Consider the following 18,859-nt stretch of genomic DNA (forward strand, 5'->3'; position numbering starts at 1 on the left):
TGTGTGTCTGTTTCCTGTGTGTGTCTCCCTGTGTGTGTGTGTGTGTGTGTGCCTCCTTGTGTTTGTCTCCCTGTGTGTGTGTACGTGTCTCCCTGTGTGTGTCTCCCTGTGTGTGTCTCCCCGTGTGTGTGTGTGTTTCCCTGTGTGTGTGTGTGTGTTTCCCTGTGTGTGTGTGTGTGTATCCCTGTGTGTGTGTGTGTGTCCCTGTGTGTGTGTGTGTGTGTGTGTCTCCCTGTGTGTGTGTGTGTGTCTGTCTCCCTGTGTGTGTGTGTGTCTGTCTCCCTGTGTGTGTGTCTGTCTCCCTGTGTGTGTGTGTGTGTGTCTGTGTCCCTGTGTGTGTGTGTGGCTGTGTCCCTGTGTGTGTGTCTGTCTCCCTGTGTGTGTGTGTGTCTGTCTCCCTGTGTGTGTGTGTGTGGCTGTCTCCCTGTGTGTGTGTGTCTGTCTCCCTGTGTGTGTGTGTGTCTGTCTCCCTGTGTGTGTGTGTGTGGTGTCTCTCTCTGTGTGTGTGTGTCTGTCTCACTGTGTGTGTGTGTGTCTGTCTCCCTGTGTGTGTGTGGTTGTCTCCCTGTGTGTGTGTGTCTGTCTCCCTGTGTGTGTGTCTGTCTCCCTGTGTGTGTGTGTGTGTCTGTCTCCCTGTGTGTGTGTGTGTGTCTGTCTCCCTGTGTGTGTGTGTGTGTGTGTGTGTCTGTCTCCCTGTGTGTGTGTGTGTGTGTGTGCGTGTCTTCCTTCGTGTATGTGTCTCCCTTCGTGTGTGTGTCTCCCTGTGTGTCTGTTGTCACATCCTGGCCTTAGATAGGGCTGCCAACTCTCACGCTTTGAGCGTGAGTCACGCATTTCAGCCAATTCTCACACTGATGACAGAATTCTCACGCTGTCTTCAGTCCCTGCACAGTTTGTCTCTTTGCACCATATCACAACGATCTGTGCAGTCTGGGGAAGCGCGTCAGTTGGTGGCTGTTAGTGACGTCGCATCTCTTCTCTTCTCTTCTTTCTTGGTTGGATGTGCAGCTGCCGACAACATGAAGCAGCCGGAGATAAAACTAACCAGGTGAATTGGTTGTAAAACATAGGGAGGACCACAATGAGGCCAAACATCTAGGACAGGGTTCGGCAACCTACGGCACACGGGCTGAATCCGGCCCCTAACTGAAAAAAACACGTTTTTTTCAATTAGTTTTCGCAGGGTCAGGGCAGGCGAGCCGACCTGAGAACTGCAGCCAGTCCCTGGGACGTGAGCTGATCTGGGAACGGCAGCCAGTCCCTGGTCACGCAGAATGCCAACTTGATCATTATGGACAAATTGGGCCAGCCACGTACATGTTGTATAACTCTGACTCTATGAAGATCTGAATGTGCTTAGAATGACCATTTAAGCAAAATTGCCCCCACTTTCCCCATTTTGATTCTTGATATTAATATCCCTTTGCTCTGTTAACAGCGTTAAAGTACTTATGAGGTCGAGTCAGGAAAGGGAACATGTTATTTCTTTTTAGTTTGCTTTAATTTGTTAGTTGATTGGTTGTTGAGTGCCATCATTTCTGAAATGGTCTTAAAGTAACTTAACTGTTATAAAACAGTAATAAGATATTTTTGTCCAAACAATTGGAACTTGCATAAAATGTTTGCATTATTAGCAGGACTGCCAACTTTCACCCATTGAGTGTGAGTCACGCATTTCACAAAATTCTCACGCTCTCACGCTGATCACAAAATTTCTCACGCTCAAATATCTGCGGGTGCTGAAAGTTCAAAATAAAGCAAAAATTGTTTTAGAGGTGAGTAAAAACCATGAGTGGAATATCAGGTGAATGCATAGTCTTTTTCCCAGGATATGTGATTCAAGCACTAGAGGGGATTGGTTTAAAGCAGGGCTATCAAACTACCAGCACCAACCCCCCCTCCCCTTTCCTCCCTGAGGCACGGCACACACTTCCCACCCTCACCTCCGGTGGCTCTATGTCCGTCGACCGCTCTGTCCACACCCCATGGAGTTTTAACCCCGGCCCGGAGCCAGGAGTGGACCGGGTGAGTGCCGCCTCCGGAGCCTACTATGGGAGGGGGAACACACCCTCCCTCGCAATTTCTCACTCTTAACTCTCACCCAATGTTGGCAGCCCTGTGTCAGGCTAACTGGTCTATAATTCCCTGCTCTCTCTCTCCCTCCTTTCTTGAAAAGTGAGATAACATTAGCTATCTTCCAACCCACACGAACTAAACCAGAATCTATATAACATTGGAAAAGGATCACCAATGCGTCCACGATTTCTAGAGCGACTTCCTTAAGTACCCTGGGATGCAGGCCATCAGGCCCTGGGGATATATCGGCCTTCAGTCCCATCAGTCTACCCAACACCATTTCCTGAATAACGTGAATTTCCTTCAGTTCCCCCATCTCTGTCCCCTAGTACATCTGTGAGATTGTTTGTGTCTTCCTTAGTGAAGACAGCACCAAAGTACCTGTTCAACCCGTCAGCCATTTCCTTGTTCCCCATAATAAATTCACATGTTTCTGGCATCAAGCGACCCACATTTGTCTTAACTATTTTTTTCCTCTTCACATACCTAAAGAAGCTTTTACTATCCTCCTTTATATTCTTGGCTAGTTTACCTTTGTACGTCATCTTTTCTCCCCGTATTGCCTTTTTAGTTACCTTCTGTATTAAGGCAGACCATCAACTGCTGCAAGATGATTGTTACCTCAGTTGATAAGCACTAAGGTCCTCCAAGTAAGGAGATGCCACAACAAAATGTTTCTGACTACCACATTCCAACCATCTGCTCAGTTGCATTGAAACTTCAAACGCAGAGACTCTATAAAGGAAAAACATGTTTAGGGTCCTTCCACCATTAGACATTATTGCTGATGAAATGTTTGGGTCTGAAAAATAATGCATGTAAATACATTAATTGAACAAAGTGACATGCTAAGTACAGAGAAAGAATTAAAGACTATTGTTCTATATTGTAAAATTTTAACTTTCATAAATAAAGTATATTTCTGAAGAAAAATTAATTGCATAAAAGTCCATGGAAGTGGTTAGTGACTGTGCTGTTGAATACACTTCAGTTTAGTGTGTATGCACATTCCTCCTGTAAGCTCTTCTTCCAGTGGTATATTGATCCATTTAGTTGTTTTTAGAGATACAGTGTGGAACCAGGCTCTTCAGCCCAGTGCGTCCGTGTCGATCAATGACAATGATCAAGGATCAACTAGTTCTATCTTACACAGTAGGGATAATTTACGGAAGCCAATTAACCTACCAGCCTGCATGTCAGCGGTCGGTGTGAGCAGAAACTGGAGCATGATGAGAAAACCCACGCAGTCACAGAGAGAACGTACAAACTCCATACAGACAGCATGTGTAATCAGGATTGAACCACTGGTGCTGTAAGGCAGCAACTCTGTCACCGTGCTGCCCATTATTCTCGGAAAAAAAGATCATAATCCAAAAATATATTTGGAAAAAAAATGTTACTCCGACTTTCTCAGCAGAAAATGTAAAAAATTCTTGGATTCAGCTGGATTCAAATTCTTGGATTCTACTAAATTTAATTCTATGTGTTCAATTGTTGCGGAAAAACAATATATTCCCTATATTCTGGAAGCCAATATTGCTAATCAATTTTATTCTATTATCTCTAATGCAGACAGGAGGCTGGAATATCACAGGTCCTTGGGATAAAGACAACTTCATTGAAGTACTGAAAACAGTTTCGGGAACATACAGGACAAGTCCTTTTTTCACAATCGACATTGGTACAGACTCCAAAAGTTCGAATAGCAATGTCATCGAGGTATCTAGGTTTTTTGTGTTTTAAGCTATTCAAAACTCTAATGCATTAAACAATTGTGAATATTTACATTTATTTATAAATGTGTATTGTGCAGTTTGTCACCAACTAAACTGGGAAAAACACCTTCTTGGAATAAATGACATGTTTCAGGTAATGGAGATGTTATTAAATGCACTGGGTTATAAAGTGAAAACAATAACATTGAGTTGGTAAAAAAGTAAGTTTTCTCTAAATTTAGTTAATATTTCTTAGACATATTAGAGCTCCATCAAAATATTTTTTTTACTATTGAAGTTAATACTTATTGTCTTTTTTATTTTGTCTTTCAGATCGATCAGCCAAGCTTACTATTACCATCTCGTGATTATTATCTAAATAAAACAGCAAATGAAAAGGTGATGCTTCATAGTAAATTTAATGCAGGAAATTATTTTTATTTTCTTCCTTCCATAAGAGTGCTTTAAGTGTAGGTATCAAGGAAGAAAATGCCTGCAGCTATTTAAATTCACGTTGGTTTGTAAATTAGGTAGACCTCATTTATAATCGGAAATTTCCCTTTAAAATAGCTACAGAAAAATTCAAATATTTGGGAATTGAAATTACTAGAAATTACCAGGATATGTTTAAAGCCAATTATAATCCCTTACTCAAGAAATTGAATAATCTGATTAAATTCTGGAAAACACTTCCGATGTCCTTAATAGGCAGAATAAATGCTATTAAAATGGTTTTCTTACCACAAATTCTATACCTATTTCAATCAATACCTATATATCTCCCAAAAAAGTTATTCAAAAAATTGGACTCAGACATTACAAATTTTATATGGGATTATAAATCCCATAGAATACAAATAGCACACCTTAATAAACGAAAAGAGCTGGGGGGTCTAGCGCTCCCTAATTTTATGTATTATAATTGGGCAGTAAACATTAAAAATATGATTCACCTGCTGGACAATTCTGCACAGCAGGCGGACTGGATGGTAATGGAAAAAGGGGACTGCTCCCCGAGTAATATAGGAGCGACCATCCTCTCACCAATAAATTTGAATAATAAAAATTATAATAAAAATCCAATTATACATAACACAATAAGAACATGGAAACAAATAAAACAGAATTTAAAATTAAGAAACCTATCTCTTTTAATACCAATAGTCAATAATCCATCGTTTAAACCATCAATCATAGACAAATCATTTATACAATGGGAAAGAATGGGAATTAAAACGCTCGAAGATCTGTATGAATTGGGGAATTTACTATCATTTCAACAACTACAACTGAAATATAATTTGAAAAATAACCAATATTTTAAATATCTTCAAATTTGTGATTATCTGAAAAAACACACAAAAGACTATCATAATATGCCTTCCGACTTATTGGATGAAGCAATGAAGACCAAGGCGGAATCAGCTAATTTAATATCGTACCTATATAATATCATTTTAAACATAGAAATACCCACAACAGATGGAATTAGAAAAGATTGGGAACAAGAATTAGCTATAAAAATATCAAAAGAGACCTGGGATAATCATTTACTACAGGTGCATAAATGTTCGATCAACGTACGACATAATCTAGCTCTCTCTCAAGAGAAGGAAAGCAGGAAAGGGGTACTGATTGGGGATGATCAGCCATGATCACATTGAATGGGTCGAAGGGCCGAATGGCCTACTCCTCCACCTATTGTCTATTGTCTATTTTCTGTATGTGTTTCTGATTACATTGATAACTTTATTTTATGATATACAGTATTTTAATGTGTGTACCGGTTTTGGGAAATGTTATTGAAGTTTATGTCTATTAACAAGACTGTCTCATTGTCAAAATTGTATTCACAAATGTATTAGATTCACCGTACCTGTGTTATGTAACATTGATCTTGGAAAATTCAGTTATATTTAATACTATCTGATAAGTCCTTGGTTTTAGATCTCATTTGTAAATGCATTTTAATCGAAGAATAAAGACGAGTTACTTAATTTACGAATAACAAACCATTTTCAGCTTTCAGTAAGTGGAATATCATGAAAGGACACCAAGGTGATAGTAATGTAGTTTAGTTTATTGCAACGTGTACCGAGATACAATGAAAAGATTTTGTTGCATGCTAACCCGTCAGCGGAAAGAGGCTATGTGATTACTATCGAACCATTTACAGTTTATAAATACATGATAAAGGAATAACGTTTAATGCAAGGTAAAGCCAGTAATGTCCAATCAAAGATAGTCTGAGGGTCACCAATGAGGTAGATAGTAGTTCAGGACTGCTCTCTAGTAGTGCTAGGATCATTCAGTTGCCTGATAAGAGCTGGGAAGAAACTGTCCCTGAATCTGGAGGTGTGCGTTTTCACACTTCTATACCTTTAGCCCGATGGGAGAGGGGAGATGGAGTGGCCAGGGTGTGACTCATCCTTGATTATGCTGCTGGCCTTGCTGAGGCAGCATGAGATATAAATGGAGTTAATGGAAGGGAGGTGGTTTGTGTGATGGTCTGGGCTGCGTCCACAATTTGCTGCTATTTTGTGCTGTCTTGGATGGAACTGTTTCCAAACCAAGATGTGATGCATCCTGATAAAATGCTTTCTCTGGCGCATCTGTAGAAGCTGGTGCAAATTATTGGGGACATGCCGAACTTCCTAAACAATCTAATGGGCCTGTCCCACTTAGGCGACTTTTTAGGCAACTGCAGGAGACTATGTTGTCGCCATATGGTCACCACATGTTCGTGGGTGGTTGCCGGGGAGTCGCCTTCATGGTCGTGAGCAGTTCCCGCATTTATGGAACTAGTTGCGGCCTCATTATGGTCACCGCGAGGTCCTAGTAGGTTGCCAGGAGGTCTAAGGTTCTCGTAGGTTGTAGCCGGTGTTGGCTCATTGGGACAAAAAACATAAGCAGTAGTTTTCAGAACCAAGGATAACCGACCGGTAATCACAGCTGTGTATCTCTGTCTTTTTAAAAGTTGTCTGGCTTTCTTAAAAGTTATCTGCACTCCTTCTCCCACCATCTCCCTCCTTCTCCCTCCTTCTCCCACCATCTCCCTCCTTCTCCCCCTTCTCCCCCCTCTCCCTCCTTCACCCCCCTCTCCTTTAAAGGACTTACCGTACACTAGCCATCTTATTAACAGCGCCAACCTTCCTGTTCATTGCAGTGTGTGTCTGTTTCACCTTGGCTTTGCACCGTGTGAATTTCACTCAGACAGCGCTCCCCCCGCTTGCCCTGTCTCCCGCCTGCATAACGGGCTGGTGAAGGAAGCGATGTGTGTGCGTGTGTGTGTGTGTGTTCCACTTTGACAGTCGCCGTTCCAGTTGCCGGTTTTTCAGGCGACTGCTGGCAACTTGACAGTCGCCGGTAGTCGCCTGAAAAATCTCCGAAGTGGGACAGGCCCATTAGGAAATATAGGCATTGGTGCACTTTCTTGGTCATTGCTTCAATATGGGTGGTCCAGGAAAAATTGTTGGTGATACTGAATCCTCGCAGTCAATGCACTGGAAACTGGAATTCAATGGAAATTAGTTCTACAGAATTGCCCCCATTTGGATTGCACATTTGCAGCTAGTGGAGTCTGAAGTAGATATTAGGAGAAATTGCATATCTCCGTCAGATAGGAGGTAATCTTATTGCTAATGTTGAGGCAATCGTAAATTGCCTGCTTTCAGGTTCCTTGTCAGACATTTGGGTCATTAAGAGCAGAATGAAGACACAAATAGCAGTTACGAGATGTTCTGCCTCGATTCTGCTGTAATTGTACCTGCTACTCTGTGGGTGCTGGTGCTACAGTGCTCAATGATATTATGGGAGGTTCTAACAAAACTAAATTCAATTGTATCTCATTTGGGCGTTCATTTTGTCTCTTGTCTATTGACTAGATCAGATGACAGCATAGGGTCCACATGTAGGCCTCTATCTTGATAGCTTATCCTGTTAAAAAAACATGGACCTAATTCTTAATGATTATAACAATGAAAGCAATATTTTCATATCACAGGTCCCTCATTGCTACTACATCTACAACAAATCTACACATGTTAAGAGGGTTTTCACTGCAGTTGCAATAAAGTTATGGTAATTGAGTGTACAACACCGAGGGAATAACCAGCCTATATGTCTCCACACCACATTGTTATCTAAATAATATATCAAAATAACACTAAATAGACAATAGACAATAGGTGCAGGAGTAGGCCATTCGGCCCTTCAAGCCAGCACCGCCATTCAATGTGATCATGGCTGATCATCCCCAATCAGTACCCCGTTCTTGCCTTTTCACCATATCCCCTGACTCTGCTATTTTTAAGAGCCCTATCTAGCTCTCTCTTGAAAGCGTCCACCGCCCTCTGAGGCAGAGAATTCCACAGACTCACCACTGTCTGTGAGAAAAAGTGTTTCCTCGTCTCCGTTCTAAATGGCTTACTCCTTATTCTTAAACTGTGGCCCCTGGTTCTGGACTCCCCCAACATTGGGAACATATTTCCTCTAGCATGTCCAAGCCCTTAATAATCTTATGATGTTATTCCCTTATCGTGTATCTAGATATACACTGGCTTGATTGTAATCATGTATTGTCTTTCCGTTGACTGGTTAGCATGCAACAAAAGCTTTACCCTGTATCTTGGTACGCATGACACTAAACTGAACTGATATTGACATCTAGATTGTGATTTTACGTCAGTTTGTTCTTATTGTGCTTTATCTTCTAATGTGTCACTTCTCTTCATTTTGCAGGTTTTAACTGCGTATCTGGACTATATGATTGAACTAAGTATGCTTCTCGGAGGGGAGTACAATTCAACATACACTCAGATACAGCAATTATTGGAATTTGAAACAATTATTGCAAATATCACAGGACCCCAGGATGAACGAAGAGACGAAGAGAAAATATATCACAGGATGACCATTGCAGATTTACAGGTGCACTGAAGGCAGAACGTTTATGTTACCTTACTACTATTAATAAGATAGATATCTAAGGGAGAACTACTTCAAATTGAAATTACAATATCTTATATTTTAAAAGTAGTTCAAAAATCTTCCTAAACCGCTGCAGAATAAAATTAAATTATCATTCTACTTTTGCTTTGTGAAGCTATTATTTTAATTGTAATGAACTAGGTTTTATTATCTAGTTGAACTAGTTTATTATTAAATTAATACTATGGTTTGGAGGGATTTGGGCCAAGCACAGACAGGTGGGACTAGTGTAGCTGGGATTGTGTGTAGTTGGCCGGTGTGGGCAAGTTGGGTCAAAGGGCCTGTTTCCACACTGTATGACTGTATGCCATGAACTGTATACACACTGCCACTGCTTATGGACATGATCTTTAATTATGCCTATATTAAAGCATAAAGTAATGCGTCCAATTGAGGCGTTGCTTTACTTTTAAATGTTTTTTCAGCCTCTGGAAAGTAGCAACATTGTGGCTATTCTTGGACAATGGCAGCAGATGATGTTTTATTAGTCAAGTGCTACTTCATTTTCAACTCGTTGTATTCGAATGGTATGTTAGCATTCATCGCAAAAGGATTTGAATATAGGAGCAGGGAGGTTCTACTGCAGTTGTACAGGGTCTTGGGTGCGACCACACCTGGAGTATTGCGTACAGTTTTGGTCTCCTAATCTGAGGAAGGACATTCTTGCCATAGAGGGAGTACAGAGAAGGTTCACCAGACTGATTCCTGGGATGTCAGGACTATCATATGAAGAAAGACTGGATAGACTCGGCTTGTACTCGCTAGAATTTAGAAGGTTGAGGGGGGGTCTTATAGAAAATTACAACATTCTTAAGGGGTTGGACAGGCTAGATGCAGGAAGATTGTTCCCGATGTTGGGGAAGTCCAGAACAAGGGGTCACAGTTTAAGGATAAGGGGGAAATCTTTTAGGACTGAGATGAGCAAAATTTTTTGCACACAAAGAGTGGTGATCTCTGGTATTCTCTGCCACAGATGGTAGTTGAGGCCAGTTCATTGGCTATATTTAAGAGGGAGTTAGATGTAGCCCTTGTGGCTAAAGGAATCAGGGGGTATGGAGAGAAGGCAGGTACAGTATACTGAGTTGGATGATTTTTTCAAACGAATTGTCTTTCTGAAGGTGTTTAATTGGAAGATCTCCCCTGATCTGGAATTGTTCTAAACATATAGTCATCCCGCATGGAAACAGGCCCTTTGGCCCAAATTGCCTTGCTGATAAGATATCCATCTAACTAGTTCCACCTGTCCGTGTTTGGCACATATCCCACTAATTCTTTCCGATCCATGTACCTGACCAAATACCTTTTAAATGTTGTTATACTACCTGCCTCAACTACCTCCTCTGGCAGTTCGTTCCATATACCTATCACCCTCCGTGTGAAAATGTTGCCCCTATTAAATCTTTCCTCTCTCACTTTAAACTTATGTCCCCTGGTTCTTGAGATTCATAGAGGAGGTCTGTGATTCATAGTAATACAGCAGGTGAACACTGTGCCACTCATGTGGTACAGTCATACAGCACAGAAATAAGCCCCTTGACCCAACTTGCCCACGCTGACCAAGATGCCCCATCTATACTAGTCCCACCTCCTGTGTTTGACTCGTATCCCTTTAACCATTTCCTGACTAAATACCTTATAAAAGTTGCTATAGTACCTGCCTCCATACACTCACCTTCCACCCTACTTACACAGGTCACCTCTGCTCTAGAAGAAATTCCAATGCTCCAAAGATCTGAATCCCTGCCCCCTGCAGCAACTCTACAGCCTTGCATTCATTTGTCCTATCTTCTTGTTCCTTCCCTCTCTAGCACATGAACAGGTACCTCACAGCACCAGAGACCCGGGTTTTGATCCTGACCCTGGATGCTGTCTGTGCAGAGTGTGTACGTCTGTGACTGTGTGTGTTTTCTCTGGGTGTTTAATTTAATTTAGAAGTACAGCAGGGAAACAGGCCTTTCAGCCCACCAAGTCCACACTGCCCATCACACTAGTATTATCATATACACTAGCATCCATTCACTAGGGGTGATATACAGTGACCAATTAACCTACGAACTTGCACGTCTTTGAGATATGGGAGGAAGCACACATGGTCACAGGGAGAACGTGCAAACTCCATACAGACAGCACCTGAGGTCAAGATTGAACCTGGGTCTCTGGCAGTGTGAGGCAGCAGCTCTACCACTGCACTACTGTGATCTAGTTCCCTTCCATATTCCAAAGACATGCAGGTTTGTAGGTCCATTGGCTTCTAAAATTGTCCCATGTGTGTAGGATGGAAAAGTGGATTAACATAGATCTAGTGTACATGTGATTGTCGGCGTGCACTCAGTGGGCCTATTTTCACGCTGTATCTCTAAACTAAAACTAAACATATATGTAGATTTATGTAGGATATTCTGCAGAAATGCTCTAAATCCACTCCCTTGGTATGAAATCCGTGTTAACTCTAGAACAGCGTTTCTAAACCCTTGAAATAATTTTCATGTCTCAGGGAACCCCTACATAAAAATAATTATATATCTTTACTATTCTCTTTCTTTCTCTTTCATAAATTTAAAGTTCATAAGGCAAAAATAATATATTTTTCTGATAACTGGTTTAAACAAAAAAAAATTACGTTTCTCTCAAGTTTATTGACAATGCAAAAAAAAAACTGAAATCAAACTGCTTGTTCAAAACTGAAACAAATAAAGGCAAACTGAACTAACCATGGAAGAGAGAGAGAGAGAGAGAGAGAGAGAGAGAGAGAGAGAGAGAGAGAGAGAGAGAGAGAGAGAGAGAGAGAGAGAGAGAGAGAGAGAGAGAGAGAGAGAGAGAGAGAGAGAACAACACACATAAAATTTTCATAAACTAACAAAAACATACATAAATAAACTTTTGATAAACTAACAAAAAATAAACATAAACAAACTTAAATTAAAAAAATTTAAAATACATCCCTAAATGATGGGTAAAAATTACTCAAAAACGTGGGTGAATGAGGGACTGTACCTGCACGCCAGGAAGCACAGACAGGACGGATGGAGACCGTGCATGCGTCTGTATTCGAGTGAGTCACTTGATACACAAATTCATCACGTACAGCTCCTGTCCACTGACTACTAAAGGCCGTTTCACACTGGTGTCGCAGAGACGTTGCTAAATAGACATCGCTAAATATGTTAAATATACGTTGCTAAATATGCCGTACGTGTATAACAAAATTACGAATATGAAATTAAACACAAAAATGCATTTACATATGGTTAGCCTATTTATCACAATTTCTCTCAGAACCCTTAGCGATCTCTCGCGGAACACTAGCATTCCAGGGAACCCCGGTTGAGAAACGCTGCCCTAGAGTAATATGATGAACTAGACTAAGTGGGACCCATTGGGTCCCATGTTCACACGGGAGGGCTGGTCCCCCAACGCAATATTCCACCTCTCCACAACTCCAATATTGGTGGCCAGTGGGGGGGATGGGGGGTGGGGGGCTTTCTGGGGAGCTGGTGTGGCTGTTGTTGGTTGCAGGGACTACTGGTCTCCAGAGGGCTAGTATGGACATTGTGGGCCAAATGGATTCTTGGGATGGCAGCTCAGTCCCTCAAGCCTGATGTGCTGGCAGCTCACTCATGACTGGCGGGCTGGCAGTTGATTCACGGCTCTTCCTTGAAATTCCATTTCAAGCAGAGTACAAGGCCACCAAATTCAAATCCATTTTCCTACCTTTCAAGCAGGGTGCAAGGCCACCAAATTCATATGCAGTTTCATACCATTTCATGCGGGGTGCAACAACACCACATTCAAATGCAGTTTCATACCATTTCATGCAGGGTGCAAGGCCACCATATTCAAATGCAGTTTCATACCATTTCAAGCAAGTGAAACCACCATAAAACCACCATAAACCAGTATAAAACCACACAAAACCCCACATACAGTTCAAGACATTCAGTGTGTTCAGTTGATTCACAGCTCAGACAGAGTCGTGACCTCTCCCTCCCCCATCATACAGAGACTGCCACACCCACGTTTCCGGGTTTTACAAACCCTCCCCCTTCCACCGGAAAAGGTGTGGCCTCCATGGTGTGATTGACAGAGAGAATCTCAACATTTTTTAAACACTAACAACCAATAACAGTGCATTTTACTTCAACCCAAACAACCATTAGCAGTGCATTTTTACTTCAACCCAAACAACCATTAGCAGTGCATTTTTACTTCAACCCAAACAACCATTTGCAGTGCATTTTTACTTCAACCCAAACAACCATTTGCAGTGTATTTTTACTTCAATCCAAACAACCATTTGCAGTGCATTTTTACTTCAACCCAAACAACCATTTGCAGTGCACTTTTACTTCAACCCAAACAACCATTAGCAGTGCATTTTTACTTCAACCCAAACAACCATTTGCAGTGCATTTTTACTTCAACCCAAACAACCATTTGCAGTGCATTTTTACTTCAACCCAAACAACCATTTGCAGTGCATTTTTACTTCAACCCAAACAACCATTTGCAGTGCATTTTTACTTCAACCCAAACAACCATTAGCAGTGCATTTTTACTTCATTAGCAGTGCATTTTTACTTCATTAGCAGTGCATATTTTCTTCATTAGCAGTGCATTTATACTTCAAACCAACCATAATTTCATTTTCAAACCACATTAAGGGCACTCACAATTGAGTATACATGTGTTCAGTGTTATTCAGAGAGAAGTGACCATCTTGGTTCCTCCATGTTGCAGAGTCTGAGTGAGGCACACCACTTCCTGGTTTTATAGTCCCTCCCCCCTCCCACCAGCAGGGGCAGCAAAGAGAATGGCACTTTAAAAAAAACCATTAATATCTCTCTGATTTTTCATCAATGGGAAATATCCTCTGGTCCCGGAAGGCGGAGGGGGGCTCTGAGCGAGGTGGGCAAAAATGACGGCAGTAGGTGGCGGCTTTTTCTCGGAAATCGCAGCACGGTGGTCAAAAGCGGTCAAGATCAGACTTTTAGTAAGATAAGATGATATGATCATTTGATCAAGGGTTAACTATGGGGTCTTGATAGTACTTATTTGTTGATTACGCAGGAGTTAACAATGGACTCAGTAATGCTTCTGAAAGCTCATAGTTAAAGAATGAATTCAGCATTGGCTGGTGCATTGATGTAATAGATTGGTTCACCACATTATTTATCTTCACCACATTCAGCATGCTGTGAGCTGGGCTTCCAATTAATTTATTCCTGAAACTTTGCTACCTCCACCCATTTTTCTTGAATCCCTGGTGCAGATCTCTCATTGTCAAATGCTAGTGCATGAAAGAGTATAACAAAGTGATGATGCATTATCTTCACGATTATCTTCCTCTGCCTGTCTGAGAAAGTGTCTTACAAATCTAGAAAAAGCATGATTAATTCTCGAAAAAGCAGATTAGCATGTGGTTGTGTGGATGAAGCATAGAATAACAGTAGCAAATCAGCATCAGGCTGTTATGCACAGTGGTATTTCTGAAGATGTTGAGTGGCTGACAAAAGTCTGCTCACTGACTACATCGGGAAACCTGATGGCTCCATTGGTATCACTGTTGTCTAGAGACAGCAAAGCAAAGTTAGATAAGATGGAAGTTGATAACATGAATTTTACATAATTCAACATTTATTCGTACTTATATTACAGGGTGGTGAATCTGTGGAATTCATTGCCACAGAAGAGGCCAAGTCAGTGGATATTTTTAAGGCAGAGATAGATATATTCTTGATTGGTAATGTTGTCAGGGGTTATGGGGAGAAAGCAGGAGAATGGGGTTGAGAGAGAAAGATAGATCAGCCATGATTGAATGGCAGAGTAGATTTGACGGGCCGCATGGCTTAATTCTGCTCCTCTCACATATGAACCTATGTACTTATGAACATTGAAAGAATTTAAAAATATTAAAATTATAAATAAAGCTTTCTAAATACTCAGTTATCATTTCTTGATATCAATTTGACAGTTTTGTTAAAAGAAACACAACATGTTTAAATATGTACAACTCTTCAAATATCGGCTTGTTTGTGTTTTGTTCTCAGAATCTATCACCTTTCATTGACTGGTTGGATTATTTATCATTTGCACTGGCACCTCTGGAGCTCAATGACACGGAACCTGTGGTTGTCTATGCCAAAAATTATCTGCAGCTGATGTCTGACCTTATTAATAATACCGACAAGAGGTAAAGCAGAAAAACCCACGTGATGGTGCATCGGGCTTTGTTTGATAATGATAGTTTTGATCACTTGTGTGAATGACTTGATACACTTAATTGCCACTTAAAGAAAATGTATTGAGTTATTGGACTGGTGGGAAAAAATAATTTCCCAAGACCAGAATTAAACATAAACCAAGTAGGAAAGGATAAACAGCCTATGCTGAAAACAAAACAAAAAAATACAAGATGAGTTAAATGGGGTCTTTAAGGTTATAGACACAATTTTATGGATTCTTTTACTTGCAAAAACAGTAAAACTAGAGGGCATTGGAAGTCAACAAATTCGCAGAACCTGAGAATTTGCAGCGCAGTGCAACGAAGAAGGTGGCTGGGAGAAAATAGCAGATGTGTGGTTATAATTGTCCAGAATTTCAGATTATGAAATAGTTCCTGCAGATAGCCAAGTGGCAGACGTAACCCCATTATTTAAAAAAGCGGCGATTTAAAAAAAAAACAGGAATTTAAAGATCGATCGATCAATATAAATAAAATAAATAAATAAATAATCTTATTTATAAAGCACATTTTTAGTCAACTTGCATTGACCCCAAAGTGCTTCACATAATTACATTACATTCACACACAGGCAAAGGTATGGTAGAATCGATCTTTTAAAGACAATTATAGGATTAGACAAAGTCAGTTGATTCAAAAGCCAAAATTGTGTTTGACAAATTCACTGGAGTTTGAGGACATAACTGATTAAATAGTTAAGAGAGCACCAGTAAGTGCGATGTACCTGGATTTTCAGAAATCCTCTGAAACAGTAAAATGGCATAGAATTTAAGTGGTGTTGCATTAAGCCTTGTAAGGAATGATGATAAAGCACACATAGAAACATAGAAATTAGGTGCAGGAGTAGGCCATTCGGCCCTTCGAGCCTGTACCGCCATTCAATATGATCATGGCTGATCACCCAACTCAGTATCCTGTACCTGCCTTCTCTCCATACCCCCTGATCCCGTTAGCCACAAGGGCCACATCTAACTCCCTCTTAAATATAGCCAATGAACTGGCCTCAACTACCTTCTGCGGCAGAGAATTCCAGAGATTCACCACTCTGTGTGAAAAAAGCTTTCTTCATCTTGGTCCTAAAAGATTTCCCCCTTATCCTTAAACTGTGACCCCTTCTTCTGGACTTCCCCAACATCGGGAACAATCTTCCTGCATCTAGCCTGTCCAACCCCTTAAGAATTTTGTAAGTTTCTATAAGATCCCCCCTCAGTCTTCTAAATTCTAGCGAGTACAAGCCGCGTCTATCCAGTCTTTCTTCATATGAAAGTCCTGACATCCCAGGAATCAGTCTGGTGAACCTTCTCTGTACTCCCTCTATGGCACGAAAGTCTTTCCTCAGATTAGGAGACCAAAATCCTGTACACACACACCAAAATCCTGTACTTCCAGCGGCGGAAGTCCGCAGGAACTGGAGGACAGAGATGTGTGGTGCGTCCATCACCGTTCCCATTGGAAACCAGCACCACTGCGTCGCTAATGTTTTCAACGATGATGAATGGATTGGGAAATATCCATGTGTAAGATGACTTGAATGTCCTAGTACATCAATAATTGAATTACAAAATCATAAGTGGAACTAGAGCAACGACTTTAAAAAAACTTGAAAATCAAAATAAACCTCATTCAGAATAAAAAATATATATGACAAGAACTGCAAAAAATGTTTCCGATATTTTCGGTGGCTAAATATATATTCATTACTGTCGTATTGGTAGTGTTCACAGAAATATCCTTATGTCTGGCACTGTTGGCACTCATGTGGCCCCCTGGGGTAATATCCCTTCCCTCATATGAGGGACATCTCTATTACACCCAGCCCCCCATTGTTCAGCAGCGACAGAACTCTAGGCTGTTATTCCTCCCCCACGGAGCCTTGGCATTGGCTGCACCGAGCTTCAGTGCGCCCCTCAGCACGTACTCCTGCAGTCTGCAGCGGGCCAGTCGGCAACATTTCATGAAGGACATCTCAGAGTGTTTTGCTACAATAACACAGGACCTTGGGAGGCCACACTTGGAATATTCTGGGCAGTTTTGGAACATTTCCTGAGAAAGGAAACAGTTATCATAGGGCATGCATTCATGGTTCACCAGACTGGTTCCTGGGATGGCAGGAATTACTGTACATATGAGAAAAGGTTAGGTTCACTGCATTTCTATTCACTGAACAAAAAATGATAGGGAATCTATTTGAAACTTAGGATTGCCACCAGGGGCACTGCATGATTGGCAGCCCCGCCAATAGTCCGCCTGTTTTTTTGTATTTTTTTCGTAATTTGTAGTGCGTTTTAAACGTCTGTGTAAATGTTCTCCGGTTTGTTTTATGTGGGGGGAGGGGGAAGGAGTTGGAGGAATTTTTTTTCAGTTACCTTGCCAGAGATGCGATTGTTTTCCGGATCGTATCTCTGGTCGCTCTGCGGCTTAACATCGATGGAGCTGGAGACCTCCTCGGACTGACTTTGAGCCCCACCGCGGGGCATGGACTTAACATCAGAGCCGATCCCTTGCACGGGATCGCTCCAACCGCGGCCTGCGGACTTTACCATTGCTAGCTCGCAGTCTCGGGAGAGACTTATCTGGAGCTCCAACGATGCAGAGGCTCGACCAGCCCCGACGTGGGGTTCGATCGCCGTCACGGGGGGACTGACATCCCCCTGATGCAGGAGCTGATCGCCCCGATGCGGAAGGCCCAAACACCGCTGGCTATGGGAGTCAAGATCGTCCCGTCAAAGCAGGGCTCGAGGCCCCCATGTGCGGACGTGGCGCCGACGGACGAGAAGCCAAAGCAAAGAAGTCAAAGCCAAAGAACTGAATGGAAACGAGGCCGAAACGCCAATAAACTGAAAGAGTACGAAGACGAAGCGCAGACTAACCGAATGGATGGGACGCCTAAAAGCCAACGAACCGAAAAGCTGCATCGCCTAAAAGCAAACTTACCGAATGGCCGCTCTGCCGAAACGCCACCTACCTGAAAGGCGGCGTTGCCTACAGGCCAAAGGACCAACAGCTGCTCAACAGAAAAGTCCCACATCAACGAAAAATTTAAAAAACAGAAAAATGACACAACACATTATAGAATTTAACATGAACATCCCCCCCCACAGCAGAATCAAAATTTTCCACTGTGAGGGAAGGTACTAGAAAGTTCAGACCTCTTCCTCTGTGGCCTCTGCAGCCAGTCGCCGCAACGGCAGCCCGATGTTTTCAGGCCCTCTTGCCGGATGATGGAGCTCCGGCGTCGGGAAAACCCCCCTCAGCGGCTTGGAGAGTCTGGAACGGCCGCTCCCTACCCGGAGACCGCGGCTCCCGATGTCCACAGGCCGCGCGAGAGATCCCAGACTCGGCAGTGTTTTAAATCCAGCGCCATCTGTGGCTGGATGCTCCACCGACCGCAGCTCCTCGTTGTAGGAGTCGGCGGGCACAGCACTCCGGAGCTTACTGCACGGCGACCCGGTAAGGCATCACCCGCTCTGTGACGGTGTTTCAGTGCTGCGCCGTCGCCGAAGCTGGGAGAGAGAGAAGGGAGAGAGAGAGAAGGGAGAGAGAGAGAAGGGAGAGAGAGAGAAGGGAGAGAGAGAAGAGGGGAGAGAGAAGGGGTAGACGGGAGCATGGGGGTCCTTTTCCCACACAAGCCATAGGTGACTGGGCAATCTGAACCAAGCACCAAGTTGAAAGTTGCCGAAGGTGCGCATCCCTCGGGACAGCCCCCACTCTCCCACGGCCACCCTGCACAGGCTGTGGGTCGGGTGGAGCGGAGGTGTAGGACAATGTTCATGCCTTCACAGTGATGTGATGGACACGGGGGTCTGGACTAATCGCTGACAAGTCCTGCACCCTGGCA

General features: G+C 42.4%; 1 protein-coding gene across 2 annotated transcripts in view; it reads left to right on the forward strand.

Moving 5' to 3' along the window:
* Positions 1-18,859, forward strand: part of LOC129703188 (endothelin-converting enzyme 2-like) — a 311,584-nt gene that overhangs the window by 241,386 nt on the left and 51,339 nt on the right. For both annotated transcript variants that reach the window (XM_055645376.1, XM_055645375.1), the window contains exons 6-9: positions 3,649-3,795; positions 4,125-4,190; positions 8,532-8,720; positions 14,828-14,970. In XM_055645376.1, coding sequence (XP_055501351.1) covers positions 3,649-3,795; positions 4,125-4,190; positions 8,532-8,720; positions 14,828-14,970 — 545 coding nt within the window. The remainder of the gene's footprint in view (positions 1-3,648; positions 3,796-4,124; positions 4,191-8,531; positions 8,721-14,827; positions 14,971-18,859) is intronic.

This window comes from Leucoraja erinacea, chromosome 14, assembly GCF_028641065.1.
Source record: "Leucoraja erinacea ecotype New England chromosome 14, Leri_hhj_1, whole genome shotgun sequence".
Classification (NCBI taxonomy): domain Eukaryota; kingdom Metazoa; phylum Chordata; class Chondrichthyes; order Rajiformes; family Rajidae; genus Leucoraja; species Leucoraja erinaceus.